The 16,135-nt window shown below is 54.4% G+C and overlaps 1 protein-coding gene across 3 annotated transcripts in view; it reads left to right on the top strand.

The window, feature by feature from the left end:
- Positions 1–16,135, top strand: part of ABR (ABR activator of RhoGEF and GTPase) — a 244,973-nt gene that overhangs the window by 178,908 nt on the left and 49,930 nt on the right. For all 3 annotated transcript variants that reach the window (XM_026448359.1, XM_026448360.1, XM_026448361.1), the window contains 6 exons: positions 2,305–2,426; positions 4,871–5,036; positions 9,919–10,041; positions 10,710–10,785; positions 11,650–11,754; positions 12,793–12,867. In XM_026448359.1, coding sequence (XP_026304144.1) covers positions 2,305–2,426; positions 4,871–5,036; positions 9,919–10,041; positions 10,710–10,785; positions 11,650–11,754; positions 12,793–12,867 — 667 coding nt within the window. The remainder of the gene's footprint in view (positions 1–2,304; positions 2,427–4,870; positions 5,037–9,918; positions 10,042–10,709; positions 10,786–11,649; positions 11,755–12,792; positions 12,868–16,135) is intronic.

Here is a 16,135-nt window from a genome sequence, read left to right as displayed (position 1 = left end):
GGCGGCAGATCCCTCGTCCCCTTGTCTCACACACAGGTGGTGCTGGGTGCCCCATGCCTCTCCAGCCCTGATTCCCCATTCCCAGCCAAGGAGAGGTCTTCAGTCCTCGGTCACCCTGATGACCTGCAGCATTCCAGGCCCTAGGCTGAGAGCTTTAAGTCCAGTGTGTCATTAATCCTCATAATAATCTAGGGAGGCCGGGCGTGGTGGCTCACACCTGTAATCCCAGCAATTTGGGAGGCCGAGGTGGGTGGATCACTTGAGATCAGGAGTTCGAGACCAGCCTGGCCAACAAAGCCCTGTCTTGACTAAAAATACAAAAATTAGCCAGGCATGGTGCTGCGTGCCTGTAATCCCAGCTACTCAGGAGGCTGAGGCAGGAGAATTGCTTGAACTTGGGAGGCAGAGGTTACAGTGAGCCAAGATCGCACCACTGCACTCTAGCCTTGGCGACAGAGTGAGACGCCGTCTCAAAAATACTAACAATCCAGTGAGCCAGAAGAAGAATCTGAGGCTGGGGAGTCTCTCCAGGTTCACCATACAGTCTTTCAGCCCCAGGTATCAGAGCTGGATTCCTCACCTGGGGCTGTCGGGAGGCTCCATGCATTCTCCCCTATGCCGGGGAAGCCGGCCTCTGGGTGCCTGGTTCTTGCGTGCAGACACCTCCCCCTGCCAGTGTGATGCCGTCAGTGTCCCCGGGGAAGCGAAGGGAGCAGGAGCTTGGAGCTGCTTCAGCTGGGCCTGCACGAGCAGTAGCTTGGGGGGAGCCCGCAACAGGAAAAGCTGGTGCTGGAGGTGACAGAGGCCGTCCAGGTTGCTGGAATGTCCAGTGGGCACCTGCATGTGGGACAGCCATTCCCTGGGGGCCCTTCTTGGTGGAAGGGTGGGGACAGCCCAGTGAGGGGAGTACCAGGAAGCATGAGAGGGACGGTTGCCCTCTTGGGCTGGCGTCTGGGCGCAGGTGAAAGGCTTCCTGTCCGGGGTAGGCCATTAGGAGTGAGGCTGACGGGGTTTCTGCTCCTCTGATCTGTTTACGAGCCCCCAAGTTCTCGTGGGGAGAAAGTGGTGAGGGACAGGCCTGGATAGTATCCGCTGGGCAGAGAGCCGATTCTCTGCAGCTCCTGGTGCTGGTGTGCAGCGTCCGGGGATACCCTTGTCTGTTTTACTCTGGGGATATCTGAAAAATCTCCAGAGGGCTCAGCCTTAGCATACCCTCAGTTTTCGGTCATCTTTTTTTTTTTTTTTTGAGACGGAGTCTCGCTCTGTCGCCCAGGCTGGAGTGCAGTGGTGTGATCTCAGCTCACTGCAAGCTCCACCTCCTGGGTTCCCGCCATTCTCCTGCCTCAGCCTCCCGAGTAGCTGGGACTACAGGTGTCCGCCACTACGGCTAGCTAATTTTTTGTATTTTTAGTAGAGCTGGGGTTTCACCGTGTTAGCCAGGATGGTCTCGATCTCCTGACCTCATGATCTGCCCACCTCAGCCTCCCAAAGTGCTGGGATTACAGGCGTGAGCCACCGCGTCTGGCCACGGTCATCTTAATTGTATACTTTGAATATGCTCACCTGCATATTACAGCAGACGTAGGTCGCACCGTGTATCATACAGGAAAGGCTGGGGCAGATGGGGACGGCCCCCTGGCCCTGAGCGGGGGTTGGGAACTCTTGAAATCCCATGTGGAGCAGAAACCACCCAGAGCCCAGGTTAGAGTTGGCTGCAGGTCCCCTCTGGACACTGCTGCAGCCCCAGGCTGGACCACCCAGGTCTCATCCCCGGGGGGCTGGAGAAGCCAGGGAGGAGTAGTGTGGACAGGCCTGAGCGGGTCTCAGCTCTTGGTTGAGCCGAACTAGATGAAGTTCTCTGCCGCGGTCGGGAGGGATTGCAAGCGGGGATGTTCGTGCCCCAGGGTGGAGAAACCAGGTCATCCTGGGCAGGGGGCACCGGGGGTAGCTGAAGAGAGCGCCATGCGTTGCGCACACTTGATGTGCCAGGCACTGTGCTGTTTTACACGCGCCATCTCGATGAGTCAGCTTATGAGGCAGACATCATCATCCGCACTTTACAGCAGGTGAACTGGGATTCAGAGAGGTCAGGGAGCCACCTGAGATCACAGCTGAGAAGCCTGTCGGGATTCAAACCCACATCCGTGTGACTCCGAAGGCAGTGCATGACCCACCTTGGTTAAGGGGTTACAGGCTATGCCGCCCCTCGGTTCGGCCCTCCCTGGCTGGCCGTGCCCCCGCATGCAGGCTCGGCCCTCGGCCGCACTCCCCTCTGAGCAGGCTGGGGTCTGCCATCTCCCTCAGACACGACAGCTGGTGAAGGACGGCTTCCTGGTGGAAGTGTCGGAGAGCTCCCGGAAGCTGCGGCATGTCTTCCTCTTTACAGACGTCCTGCTGTGTGCCAAGCTGAAGAAGACCTCTGCAGGGTGAGTGCGAGTCCAGGGACATGGGGTGGACGAGGGGGCCGGACCTCTGCAGGGTGAGTGTGAGTCCAGGGACACGGGCCGGGGGAAGGGGACCAGACCCTGCCCCCCATGGAGGCTTCAGCAACTCTGTGGGTTTTTTTTTCTTTTGAGACAGGGTCTTGCTCTGTTGCCCAGGTTGCAGTGCAGTGGTGTGATCTTGGCTCACTGCAACCTCCACCTTCTGGGTTCAAGCAATTCTCCTGCCTTAGCCTCCTGAGTAGCTGGGATTACAGGTGCACGCCACCACGCCTGGCTAAGTTTTGCATTTTTAGTAGAGACCGGGTTTTGCCGTGTCAGCTAGGCTGGTCTCGAACTCCTGACCTCAGGTGATCCGCCTGCCTTGTCCTCCCAAAGTGCTGGGATTACAGGTGTGAGCCACCGTGCCCAGCCGGATTTTTCCTTTTGAAAACTGTATTAATTAACCTAATTTCACCGCATAGCCTTTTTTGTGTTTTGTTTTTTTGAAAATAAGTCATGTTTTTAATTATAAAGATAATATAAGGACATTGGAGGAAACCCCGTTCCCCACTGAAGCATGAGGTCCGCCTCCTGCCTCGCTGCTTCCTTCCCTGTTTTTAAGTGTTCTCATGTTTCTTCACACAGTCATAATCACAGCAAATGCCCAATTTGGGGCTCTGCTGTTTCTATTTCGTGTCATAAGCGTTTTCCCTGTTGCTGCCTCATCTTCATAATCATCCTTTTACTTTCCTGCACGGTTACCAGTGGATGTGCAATCGTTTACTTAAGCATTCTCCTTTTATTAGACATCTCTGAATTTCTGCTAACTGCAGTGCTGTGAATATTCACCACGTCTCCTGCTACTACCTATTGAGGGTTTAGGCCATGCCAGGTGCTGTGACGCATCCTTTGAATACATGATTTCTAGTCCTCCCAACAACTCCACAAAGTAGTGACTTGTTCCCTTATCGTAGATGAGAGAAGAGCCTTGGAGAAGGTAAATAAGCTGCCCAAGCTTGCACAGCTAGAGGCACAGGTGGGATTGGAACCCCAAGCTAACGTGCAAGCTCCTTTGTGCCTCCTTCTCTCTACCCGTTAATGTGGGTCGGCTCGGTGCCTTGAGCAGAGAGGCTCATTCCACGTTCATTCACACATTCTTCCACCCACACTTACTGATCACCTACGATGTGCCAAGCACACCCCTTCTCCCAGCTGAGAAGTGGCAGTCTGGATTCAAACCCATGTCTGTGGGATGCCAAAGCTAGTGCGTTTACCACCAAGCTATCCTGCCTCTCCCCTTCAGCCCTCCCTGGCTGGCTGTGCCCCCAAGTATAGCACAGGGGTAGCAGGCCATGCACCCACCACAACACTCAAGGGTCAGAATGAGAAGTGCAAATCTAAGTCCTAGGGGAAGGATCGATTATTATGAACTTCAATAAAGGGATGACTGGCCGGGCGCGGTGGCTCACACCTGTAATCCCATCACTTTGGGAGGCCAAGGCGGGTGGATCACCTGGGGTCAGGAGTTCGAGACCAACCTGGCTGACATGGCGAAACTCCGTCTCTACTGAAAGTACAAAAACTAGCTGGGTGTGATGGCGGGCGGCTGTAATCCCAGCTACTCGGGAGGCTGAGGTAGGAGAATTGCTTGAACCCTGGAGGCAGAGGTTGGAGTGAGTGGATATCACTCCATTGCACTCCAGCCTGGGCGACAAAAGTGAAACTCCATCTCACAAAATAAAAATAATTTAAAAATTAATAATAAAGGACATGACTCCCTGGAACTAGATCATGTTTGAGATTGTTCTGAGGCAGAGATGGCAATAATAAGCACACATGCCTCTGCCTGTTGTCCTTTGCCACAGCAGACATTACTAATCACACATGCCTCTGCCTGTCGTCCTTTGCCATGGCAGACATTACTAATCAACCAGAGCACGCTTTCTTGCTAGACTTGGATGTGGCTTTGCAATCCTCCACCCAGTGTTGACCCATGTGACCTCTCTTGATAAGAGTTGGCATTCAGAATAACACCTGTATTCCATTGCTAGCCTGAAGGATATTGAACGTGGATGGTCTTGAAGGGAGGGAGGGGCGTGGGGTGGGGAATAGGAAATTGTGAGCCCAGCCAGGAGGGCTTCACTCTTCTTGATACCCAAGTGGTTTGGGATGTTTGACAACATGAATCATCTAGGCCAGCAGCCTGGTAAGGTGATGGGGTAGAGTTGCTCCCTGCAGGCGGGACAGACTCCAGAACCCAGCTCTCATCACTCCATGTGCTCCACGTGTGTGTTTCCCAGTCAGGCTCCTCAGGAGCAGGGATCGTTCTTGCTTCTGGCAAATTCTCAGTCAACCTCTGTCAGTGGTTATGTGGTTCTGGACCCAGGAGTTGACGCTGGAAGAGCCAGGCTCCCTCTGGCTCATGGCTCACTCTGGCTCGTTTGCAGGAAGCACCAGCAGTATGACTGTAAGTGGTACATTCCCCTGGCCGACCTGGTGTTTCCGTCCCCCGAGGAATCTGAGGCCAGCCCCCAGGTGCACCCCTTCCCAGACCATGAGCTGGAGGACATGAAGATGAAGATCTCCGCCCTCAAGAGTGAAATCCAGAAGGAGGTGAGCAGAGCTTGGTATCCGAGCCTGGGGCCCTTTGAGCCAGCTGTGCTGTGGGAGGTAGAGGCAGGAAGTTGTAAGGTTTGAGAGTTTGAGAGGGAGCCTTGAGTGTGTAGTTGCTAGGGGAAAGACCCCAACTACAGTAGCTCCAAGCAAATCGAGGGGGTCAGTGCTCAGGATTTCCTGGGGCTAACATGGAAAGTGCCCTGGAAAGCAGTGCATGTTGAACACGATAGGAAGCGGAAGCAAGTAGCCAGGTGCAGTGGCTTATACCAGCACTTTGGGAGGCCGAGATGGGTGGATCACCTGAGGCTAGGAGTTTGAGACCAGCCTGGCCAACATGGCAAAACCCTGTCTCTACTAAAAGTACAAAAATTAGCTGGGCACGGTGGTGGGCGCCTGTAATCCCAGCTACTTGGGAGGCTGAGGCAGGAGAATGGCTTCAACCCGGGAGGTGGAGGTTGCAGTGAGCCAAGATCAAGCCATTGCACTCTAGCCTGGGCAATACAGTGAGATTCTGTATTAAAAATAAATAAATAAATAAAAAGGCAGGGGGGTCGGGGAAGCAAGAGAAGAAAAAGCAGGCTTTTGTAAGGAAAAGCAGGACCTGTGCAAGGAAAAAGACCTGGGAGGCCTCTCAGAAACTGACAGATCAAGTAGGCAAATAAATAAGGAGAGAGAGGACCTGAATGCCACAATTAACACGCTTGACCTGAAAATGCCAAGAAGCTTGTGCCCTCACAGAAAACTGAGATTGTTGTCACACATGTGTGCAACATTCACATTTATCCTATAACAGGCCACTAAGGAAATCAAAATTTTTCAAAAAGTTGATAGCATACAAGTCAAGTTCACAGACCACAGTGGAGTAAAATTAGAAGTGAACAAGAAAATTGGTCAGCCTGGGCACAGTGGCTCACACCTGTAATCCCAGAACTTTGGGAGGCTGAGGTGGGTGGATCACCTGAGGTCAGGCGTTCGAGATCAGTCTGGCCGATATGGTAAAACCCCATCTCTACTAAAAATACAAAATTTTCCAGGCATGGTGGATCATGCCTGTAATCCCAGCACTTTAGGAGGCCCAGGCAGGCAGGTCACCTGAGGTCAGGAGTTTGAGACCAGTCTGGCCAACATGGTGAAACCCCATCTCTACTGAAAATACAGAATTAGCTGGATGTGGTGGCTTGCGCCTGTAATCCCGGCTACTCAAGAGGCTGAGACAGGAGAATTGCTTGAACCCGGGAGGCAGAGGTTGCAGTGAGCTGAGATTGCGCCGCTGCACTCCAGCCTGAGCAACAGAGTGAGACTCTGTCTAAAAAAAAAAAAAAGAAATACTGGTTTGGAAAGTTCAAACTGACAACGTAAAGAGGAAATCAGAATTCAAAATGGTAACTGCAAACTGTTTAGAGCTGCCTGGAAATGAGTGTACTACATACCGGTACCCATGGATGCAGCCAAAGTGCTATTTAGAGGAACATGCATAGCCCTCAGTTCATAGAACAACAGTGTTTAGAGGAACATGTAAAGCCTTCAGTTCACACAACAGCAACAGTGTTTAGAGGAAGGCACCAGGGAGTGGAGGAAGGGCCTGCAGCAGAGGAAGGGCATGGAGCGGTTTGGTCAGTTTGGTCTCTTTTCCTCACCTTTCAGGTTCAGCTTAGGCCTCACCGACCCTGGGAAGCTTCTCTGACACCCACCCCCACCACAGTCTGCATTGGGTGCCCTGTCCCCAGATCCTGTGGGTTTTTGTTCACCTGTGGCTTTGCTTAAAGGCTCCTGAATTATAATTGCATTGTCAGCCTCTTCTCTTCCCCAGTAGAAAGTGAACTCCACTGACAGTGCTGTTTTCTTCTGTTTTACGTTCCTAATACTTAACACGTAAAAAACAGGTACTCAGGGCCCAGCACGGTGGCTCACGCCAGTAATTCCAGCACTTTGGGAGGCCATGGCAGGTGGATCACTTGAGGCTAGAAGTTCAAGACCAGCCTGGCCAACATGGTGAAGCCCCATCTCTACGAAAAGTACAAAATTTAGCTGGGTGTGGTGGTGGGCGCCTGTAATCCCAGCTACTCGGGAGGCTGAGGCAGGAGAACTGTGTGAACCCGGGAGGTGGAGGTTGCGGTGAGCCGAGATCGTGCCACTGCACTCCAGCCTGGGCAACAGAGTGAGTGGGACTCCATCTCAAAAAAAAAAAAAAAGGTACTTAGTAAACAAACAATTATTGAAGAAAACATGACCAGATGGCCTCTCTAAGGGTTCTTTCAACTTAAACATCCCTCTTTGAACAGGGGAAAGAAAGATCACGATTATAACCCCAGGAGTGTTCAGGGCCGGGGATGTCCTAGGACGGAGGGTCTAACTGGGGGTACATCTGCCCAGCGGGAGCTCCCTCACCAGCACAGCTGTCCCGCTCCTGAACCGCTGGGCCCTGCCCACAGTCCCCGCCCAGGAGCATCCTGTGTGCCTGTTTCTCACCCGCCCCGGGAGTCAGCAGGCTTCCTGCCCCCGCTGTTGCCCCAGCTGTGCAGACGTGGCCTTGCGCCCAGTCAAGTCAACACTCACTGAGCGCCACTGGCTGCAGTGCCTGGGGTGTGCCGGGTGCCTCATGGATATCCCTGTCCAGTGGAGGAAGCAGACACGCCCCTTGCTGACCACAGAGCATGGCACATGTGGTGAGTCACTAGAGAGGTGCAGGTGCCATCCTCTGAGTCACAGAAGAAGCAGGGATTTGTTCTTTTTTCTTTTTTTGAGACAGATTCTCACTCTGTCACCCACATTGGAGTGCAGTAGCATAATCTCGGCTCACTGCAACTTCTGCCTCCCGGGTTCAAGCAATTGTCCTGCCTCAGCCTCCCTTGTAGCTGGGACTACAGGCGAGCGCCACCACGCCCCGCTAATTTTTTGTGCTTTTAGTAGAGACGGGGTTTCACCGTGTTGGTCAGGCTGGTCTCGAACGCCTGACTTTGTGATCCACCTGCCTTGGCCTCCCAAAGTGCTGGGATTACAGGCGTGAGCCACCGCGCCCAGCCTTGTCCTTTTAATAATAATTTTTAAAACTTTCATGTTTTTTCTAATCACCAGTGCCATACTGGCTTGTTATAATGAGAAATGCTCATAGTACCAGCATGTACAGGGTAAAGCTGGTTGCCACCCACCTCCCATTGCTAACAGCTGGAGGTGTGTTCTTCTGAACTCTTCTTTGCTTATACTGGTGCGCGCCTGTGTGTGTGTTTATGTGCGCATGCGTGTGTACAGTGAGACTAGACTACGCGTGCTGTTTTGCAACTTCAGCATTTCACTCCACAGTGGGTCTTTGAGCCCTTTGGATGTATCAGATTCTTTTTTTTTTTTTTTCTTTTTGAGATGGAATCTCGCTGTCACCCAGGCTGGAGTGCACTGGTGAGATTTTGGCTCATTGGAACTTCCACCTCCCGGGTTCAAGTGATTCTCCTGCCTCAGCCTCCCGAGTAACTGGGATTATAGGCGCCCGCCACTGCACCCGGTAGTTTTTGCATTCTTAGTAGATACGGGGTTTCACCATGTTGGCCAGGCTGGTCTTGAACTCTTGACCTCAAACGATCCGCCCACCTTGGCCTCCCAAAGTGCTGGGATTTCAGGCGTGAGCCGCCGTGCCCGGCGTCGTCAGATTTTTTAACAACTGCATCCTGCTCTGTCTCTTGACTGCATGCAGATGTTTTTGGATATTTGGATGGTTTCTGATTCTTTGCTCTTAGCAGGCAAGTCGACAGTAGACACCGCTGCGCACGTGCCTCTCTGCAGTAGACCCCCTCCGGGGGGTGGTCGGCAGAGTGAGTGTGCCCTTCGCTGTCAGACTTACCTCTGAAAAAGCTGTGACCGATGGCATTCCCCCTGTGGTGTGTGAGGGTGACGGTCCCCCACAGTGTCACAACACTGGCTGGGAACATTCATTATAATTTTGCCAGTCCAGTGGGTTAAAAAGAACAAAACGCTCTAGAGATGAATTGTAACTTAGGAGCTTGAGGATGGCCTTGCACGCTGAGACTTGAAGCATAATCGCGGTTAATAAAAGGGAGGGGATCCTTTATGAAATATAAACTGGGAACACTGAGGGAGCAGGCTCTGCCCACAGAGGATGAATGGCTGGTGAGGGAGGAAGGCTGAGCCGAGGGGGCTGGGTGGGTTGTCTGCGGGACAGGGGGGCCGGAACCGTGCTATGGGGGCCTGGGTGCCAGGCTAGCAGGCGGGGCTTCAGGCTGAAAGGTGTCTGAGGTTTTCCTAAGCAGGTGTCTCTGTTGTACCCAGAATTGAATGTGTGGAGGCAACAGAGTGACAGTCCAGAGAGGCTAATGCTGCTGTAATATTTGTGTTATTTAGGGTTCCCAAGAGAAGGAGGCATAGCACCCCACCCAAGGCCACGTGGGGAGGCACCAGCTTTGAGCAGGAGGCAGGAGTGGAAGGAAAGTGTGGCCACAACTTTTCTGTGGAGAAACAGGGCAGGGCAGAGAAAGGGCTTGGCACTGGCTGGCTTCTGTTACGTTGGCAGCCCTGGGCTAGAGGGGTGGTCTCGGGGTGGTCTCTAGTGACCTGGTCCCTGGCCCTGGGTGACGTGGGGCAGAGGAGATGCTGGCTTGGTGAGTGAGTGTCGGGTAGAGAAGGTAGTTGGGGACATGGGCTCTGGATCAGTGGGTATGTGAATGAAAGCTGTGCTCACAGAAATGAGCGAGCCCTGTCGGGGAGCAGTTTCTCACCCGGGTACCCGCCTCTCCTGCCACAAGATGTCAAAACATCATGAAATACGGAAAATGTGAAGAGCACGATGAACACACAGCGGAGTGTCGTGCTTAGTGCTGCTCGTGAGAAAGGCCCCAGTGTAAGGGAAATCCTCTGTCCCCACCTCCTACAGAAAGCCAACAAAGGCCAGAGCCGGGCCATCGAGCGTCTGAAGAAGAAGATGTTTGAGAATGAGTTCCTGCTGCTGCTCAACTCCCCCACCATCCCGTTCAGGATCCACAATCGGAATGGAAAGGTCAGGAAGGGTGGGGATGGGACCAAGACAGCCCCTTCCTTAGTCCAGAGCGGTCCAGTCTATGGCTTCTGGCCCCGACCTGTAGGAACCAGAGTCTTCCTAAGGAGGCTGCCGTGGTTCCAGCTGTTGACTCACTCTCCCCACTTGTGTGGAACGAGCGCCCTCTGCTGGCCGTCCCTGGCACGGCTGCTCCTGTCACCTTGGCTTTCCAGGAGGGAGCTCCCTCTTCACCCACACACCCCCAGCTGCCTCCTTCTCCAAGGTCAGCCGTGCCGGGATACAGAGGAGCTGTGGGCCGGGCAAGGTGGCTCACGCCTGTAATCCCAGCACTTTGGGAGGCCAAGGCAGGCAGATCACCTGAGGTCAGGAGTTTGAGACCAGCCTGGCCAACATGGCAAAACCCCGTCTCTATTAAAAATAACAAAAATTAGCCGGGCATGGTGGCGGGCACCTGTAATCCCAGCTACTCAGGAGGCTGAGGCAGGAGAGTCGCTTGAGCCTGGGAGGCGGAGGTTGCCGTGAGCCAAGGTCGTCCCATTGCACTCCGGCCTGGGTAACGAGTGAAACTCCGTCTCAAAAAAAAAGAAGGAGCTTTGGTGGGGTCCCCAGTATCTGGGAATACGTTTGGCCTGACTGTGGTCACCCACTGCATTCTCGTCTCTCTTCAGAGTTACCTGTTCCTACTGTCCTCGGACTACGAGAGGTCAGAGTGGAGAGAAGCAATTCAGAAACTACAGAAGAAGGGTACATTCCTGCCCCTTCCGCACTCCGCGATGATGTCTGTGGCAGTGATGGGCCTTTTGTATTTCTAAGTATTTCGTGTCCGGTATCACATCTTTGGCCCTCACAGTCACCCTCAAAGGTGCCAGGGATGGGCATTTCAGGATGTTGTGGATTGAGACGCGAAGAATCTAAGTGATTGGCTTAAAGACATGATGATTTAGTCCTGGGACTGGACCCAGGGCCCAGCCTGGGCTTTCTCTTTTTCTCTCTATCCCTCTTTCTCTCTCTCTGTCTCTCTCTCTCTCTCACCACACACACACACACACACACACACACACACACACACACACACACACACACACCACACACACACCACACAGGCTGGGGGCGGTGGCTCACGCCTGTAATGCCAGTCAGGAGTTTGAGATCAGCCTGAGCAACATGGTGAAACCCCATCTACTAAAAACACAAAAATTAGCCGGGTGTGGTGGTGGGCACCTGTAATCCCAGCTATTCAGGAGGCTGAAGCAGGAGAATCCCTTGAACCCGGGAGGCGGAGGCTGCAGTGAGCTGGGATCACAGCACTATACTCCAGCGTGGGCGACAAAGCGAGACTTCTTCTCAAAAAACAAAACCAAAACACATACACCACACACAACACACACGCGCGCGCGCGCGCGCAAACCTCTTCAGTCAGATTCTCCTACTCTGACCCCTCTGACAACACCTATACCCGTCCCCCTGTGTCCACACATCCTTCCCCCTCCCTCGCAGGGACCAACTCTGCCCCAGGGATTAGGCCGTCTTCCTGCAGCCCTCAGGGAAGAGCAGTGGGTCCTAGTGGACCAGTGCCCACATTCCCTTCTCTCTCGACTCTCCCTCCAGATCTCCAGGCCTTTGTCCTGAGCTCAGTGGAGCTCCAGGTGCTCACAGGATCCTGTTTCAAGCTTAGGACTGTACACAACATTCCTGTCACCAGCAATAAAGACGGTAAGCTCGGGAACCTGAGGTTGCCCAACCGGCAGGTCCCAGCCCCCAGGGCATGGCCGGCTTCCTGTAAGGACCCAGACAGACACGTAGCTGTAAATGGCTGATCCCTGCTCGGCTGTGCTGAGCCTGTTCAGTGGCCAGGGACACAGAGAGCCGGGGTAGGGGCGACTGTCTCCTGAGTTTCTAGATGACCTGGGCTTTTCCTCGGGCCGCTCTGTCTAGCTTGGGAGAACTGGCACCCTGGTGCACTGAGATTGTGCTGTTAATATATTCATGAGAGAGTGGAGCTGGTGGATAAAACGGTGTATAGGAAATGAGGCTGGACGTTTCCAGGGACCAGCTCTTGAAAGGCCTCAAATGCCAAGCCAGGGAGTTTGGAGTTCGTCCCGTAAGCCCAGGAGTCTGGGGGCGTTTTGAGCAGTGGGGAGCTGTGATCAGGGCTGGGAACTGGCCGGAGTGGGTGGATTCTCGCTGCCTGTGGGCTGGGAAAGGGCCCACTTTGTGAACGGGGTTCTGAAGGCAAGCTTTCCTCGTCATAGGAGGGGCATCCGGGGACCGCTGTGTCCCAAGTGGGGGCAGAACTGGGCCTTCTCTCTGCCATTAGCAGAATGATTTCTCGTATCGGTCAGTTTTCACTGCCAGGATAGGCAGGATTCGGAGGGAGGGACCGTACCCATGGGGAATGGTGCTGGCAGGATTCAGAGGGAGGGACCGTACCCATGGGGAATGGTGCTGGCAGGATTCAGAGGGAGGGGCCGTACCCATGGGTAATGGTGCTAAGTCCCTGGGCCAGGATGGTGGGTGTGCTGGACCACCCCAGGCTGAGTGGAAGAGAGAAGGACCCTCCAGCCCTACCCCGGGCAGCTCGCGTCCGAGGAAGCAGTGGCCTTCGGAAACTTTTTCATCTGGCCACCAGGTGGTGATGTTGGACCAAGACTCAGCTGAGTCTCCTACCCCATCTACCTCCCGCTGGCCTGGGGTGGAGGCCGAGGGGAGCCGCTGACCACCCTCTGCCCTGGGGGCGCTTCTCTCTTGCAGACGACGAGTCTCCAGGACTCTATGGCTTCCTTCATGTCATCGTCCACTCTGCCAAGGGATTTAAGCAATCAGCCAGTAAGTGCCCTGGCCAGGACGAGGTTGGGTGGGCCCTTGTGGATCCTGCACTGCTCTGCTCTGCCCAGGATGGGGCCTGCCAGCACGCCTTTAGACGTGGGGTATTCCCCTGAAGGCCAGAAACCAGCTCCTCTTGGCAGGGAGGTCACCCCTGCCCTTTGTCTCCAAAGTACTCTTTCTCAAGCCCTCCCTGAAGCTGTCTGAAACCTAGGGGCTGGGCGTGGTGGCTCACGCCTGTAACCCCAGCACTTTGGGAGGCCCAGGCAGGCAAATCACCTGAGGTGAGGAGTTTGAGACCATCCAGGCCAACATGGTGAAATTCTGTCTCTACTAAAAATACAAAAATTTCAACTGGGCATGGTGGTGGGCAGCTGTCGTCCCAGCTACTTGGGAGGCTGAGGCTGGAGAATCCCTTGAACCCAGGAGGCAGAGGTTGCTGTGAGCTGAGATCGCACCACTGCACTCCAGCCTGGGCGACAGAGCGAGAATCCTTCTCAAAAAAAAGAAAACGAAACTGAGGGCAACAAACACGTGGACTCCAACTTCATATCTGCCCGTGACAAGCTGTGTGACCTTGGGCAAGTTTCTTAACGTCTCTGGGCCTCCACTAAAAGCCAATCATGCTTGTGAATTTTGACAGGAGAGAAGGCTCGGATATGATGGTGTGTGTGCAGTGTTCCCTATTGTCTCCTCTATTTGTAGGTTCGTCGTACTAAATCTGTTTTCAGTGTTTCACAAAGTACGATTGCACTTTTTGTTTTTTTTTTTTTTTTATTTGGGACGGAGTCTTGCTCTGTCACCCAGGCTGGAGTGCAGTGGCCGGATCTCAGCTCACTTCAAGCTCCGCCTCCCGGGTTTACGCCATTCTCCTGCATCAGCCTCCCGAGTAGCTGGGACTACAGGCGCCCGCCACCTCGCCCAGCTAGTTTTTTGTATTTTTAGTAGAGACGGGGTTTCTTCATGTTAGCCAGGATGGTCTCGATCTCCTGACCTCGTGATCCGCCGGTCTCGGCCTCCCAAAGTGCTGGGATTACAGGCTTGAGCCACCGCGCCCGGCAATTGCACTTTTTTAATTAAAAAAAATTTTTTTGTAGAGACAGGTTCTTATTATGTTGCCCAGGCTGGTCTTGAACTTCTAGGCTCAAGCCATCCTCCCACCTCAGGCTCTCAAAGTGCTGAGATTACAGACGTGAGCTGCTGTGCCCAGTCTGGTTGCACTTTTAAAATTTAATTTAATTTTATATTTTTGAGACAGAGTCTCACTCTGACCCCCAGGCTGGAGTGCAATGGTGCGATCTCGGCTCACTGCAACCTCTGGCTCCCGGGTTCAAGCGATTCTCCTGCCTCAGCCTCCTGAGTAGCTGGGATTACAGGTGCCTGCTACCACGTCCAGCTAATGTTTGTATTTTTAGTAGAGACGGGGTTTTGCTGTGTTAGCCAGGATGGTCTCGATCTCTTGACCTCATGTTCCGCCCGCCTTGGCCTCCCGCAGTGTTGGGATGACAGGTGTGAGCCCCTGTACCCGACCTGGTTGCACTTCTTCTCTACTTGTTACCCGCACGGGAATTTGTGAGTTAGTTAGACAGCTGATAGTTTCTTTTTTTTTTTTTTTTTTTTGAGACAGAGTCTCGCTCTGTTGCCCAGGCTGGAGTGCAGTGGCCGGATCTCAGCTCACTGCAATCTCTGCCTCCCGGGTTCACGCCATTCTCCTGCCTCAGCCTCCCGAGCAGCTGGGACTACAGGTGCCCGCCACCTCACCCGGCTAGTTTTTTGTATTTTTAGTAGAGACGGGGTTTCACCATGTTAGCCAGGATGGTCTCGATCTCCTGACCTTGTGATCCACCCGTCTCAGCCTCCCAAAGTGCTGGGATTACAGGCTTGAGCCACCGCGCCCGGCCAACAGCTGATAGTTTCTACCTATTTGCCAGAGGAGGTAACTGAGTTACAGAGAGGAGAAAAGACTGAACATCACAGAGGATCAGAAACCTGGGGCTCCTGACTCCCTTCCCACTCCCTGCTCCTCACTGGCAGGTGGGGTCTGCCCTCGCCCCCTCCCTGCAATGCCCCACATAGAAGTGGCACTATGGGCCCTTAGAACAGCCTTTCCCAGGAAGCCTCCCAGAGTTCCTGGGGCGAACTGGGCTCCCTTCTTCGTGGCCCCATCCCGCTCAGGGCACGCCGGTTATAGCACCTGTCGCACCTGTTGTGCTGTTTTGTCACTTACAATTCACTTCGCACTGTGAGTTCTCTGAGGGTGGGAACCGGGTCTCCTTTACCCCGGCATGAACAGGAGCTCAGAAATGCGGAATGAAGTCGTTCATTTACACAGCACCTACCGTGCACCTGGAGAAGATGAGAACGTGGCCGGCGTGTGGACATACTCACACGGTCAAAGCCCGTGGCGTGTTCAAAGCCTCTCAGTCTCCGGCCCGCTCTGAGCCTCGGTGTCCCGCCGAGGTCACGGAAACCATCCCCATTTTACACACAAGGACGCTGAGGCTCGGAGGGGCTCCAGCCTGGGGTCAGGCAGTAGCAGGTGGTGCAGCAGAGTCCACATCTTCCGGCACCAGAGCCCGACCTCTTCCCTTCAGGGCGCTTCTCGAAGTCTGGCAGGACCACCACACTGCCACTCGGGCTGCTTGTTCATGCGGAGGCTTCCTGAACCCTCTCCAAACCCACAGACCCGCCTTCTGGGGGCTGCTGCTCAGAAGCTTCTGGCTAGTGAGCTCCGTAGGACCGCCCCACCCGTGTGTAGACCAGGCAGTTCCACTCCGCGGCCCCCAGATGCCACCCCTCCTGCCTCTCCTGCTTCCCGCTGACTGGGAGGTCCTCACCTCAGGGAGCCAGGCCCATGGCGTGGAGCAGGTTCTCCCTCCCAGCCTGGGCGGGTGTCAGGGGCGGGTGTCAGAGCTAGGCTGAGCTGCTCCCATATCTCTGCTTACCCCCGGATTATCCTCACTCCCTTCTCCCCCGCCACCCCTGACCCACTCACACGTCTGTTCTCACTCAGAGGCGAGGCCCTGTGTCTTTAGCCATGGTAAACTCGGGACCCCAGGACAGGCAGGCCCAGGGTGTAGGCACCGTGACTCTTCCTGCTCTGCAGACAGGGAACCCAGGGAGCGAAGTGAGGTGGTTTGTGCAGAGCCCGGGGTGTGGGCCCAGATGGTCTGACTCTGGAACCTTCGCTCTGACCCTGTGAGCCGTCCCCAGCCCCTTCCAAACCCTCGCTCTGACCCTGTGAGCCGTCCCCAGCCCCTTCCGGATCCCT

The sequence above is a fragment of the Piliocolobus tephrosceles genome, chromosome 16 (assembly GCF_002776525.5).
Source record: "Piliocolobus tephrosceles isolate RC106 chromosome 16, ASM277652v3, whole genome shotgun sequence".
Taxonomy (NCBI): domain Eukaryota; kingdom Metazoa; phylum Chordata; class Mammalia; order Primates; family Cercopithecidae; genus Piliocolobus; species Piliocolobus tephrosceles.
This window is presented reverse-complemented; position numbering and strand designations above follow the sequence as displayed.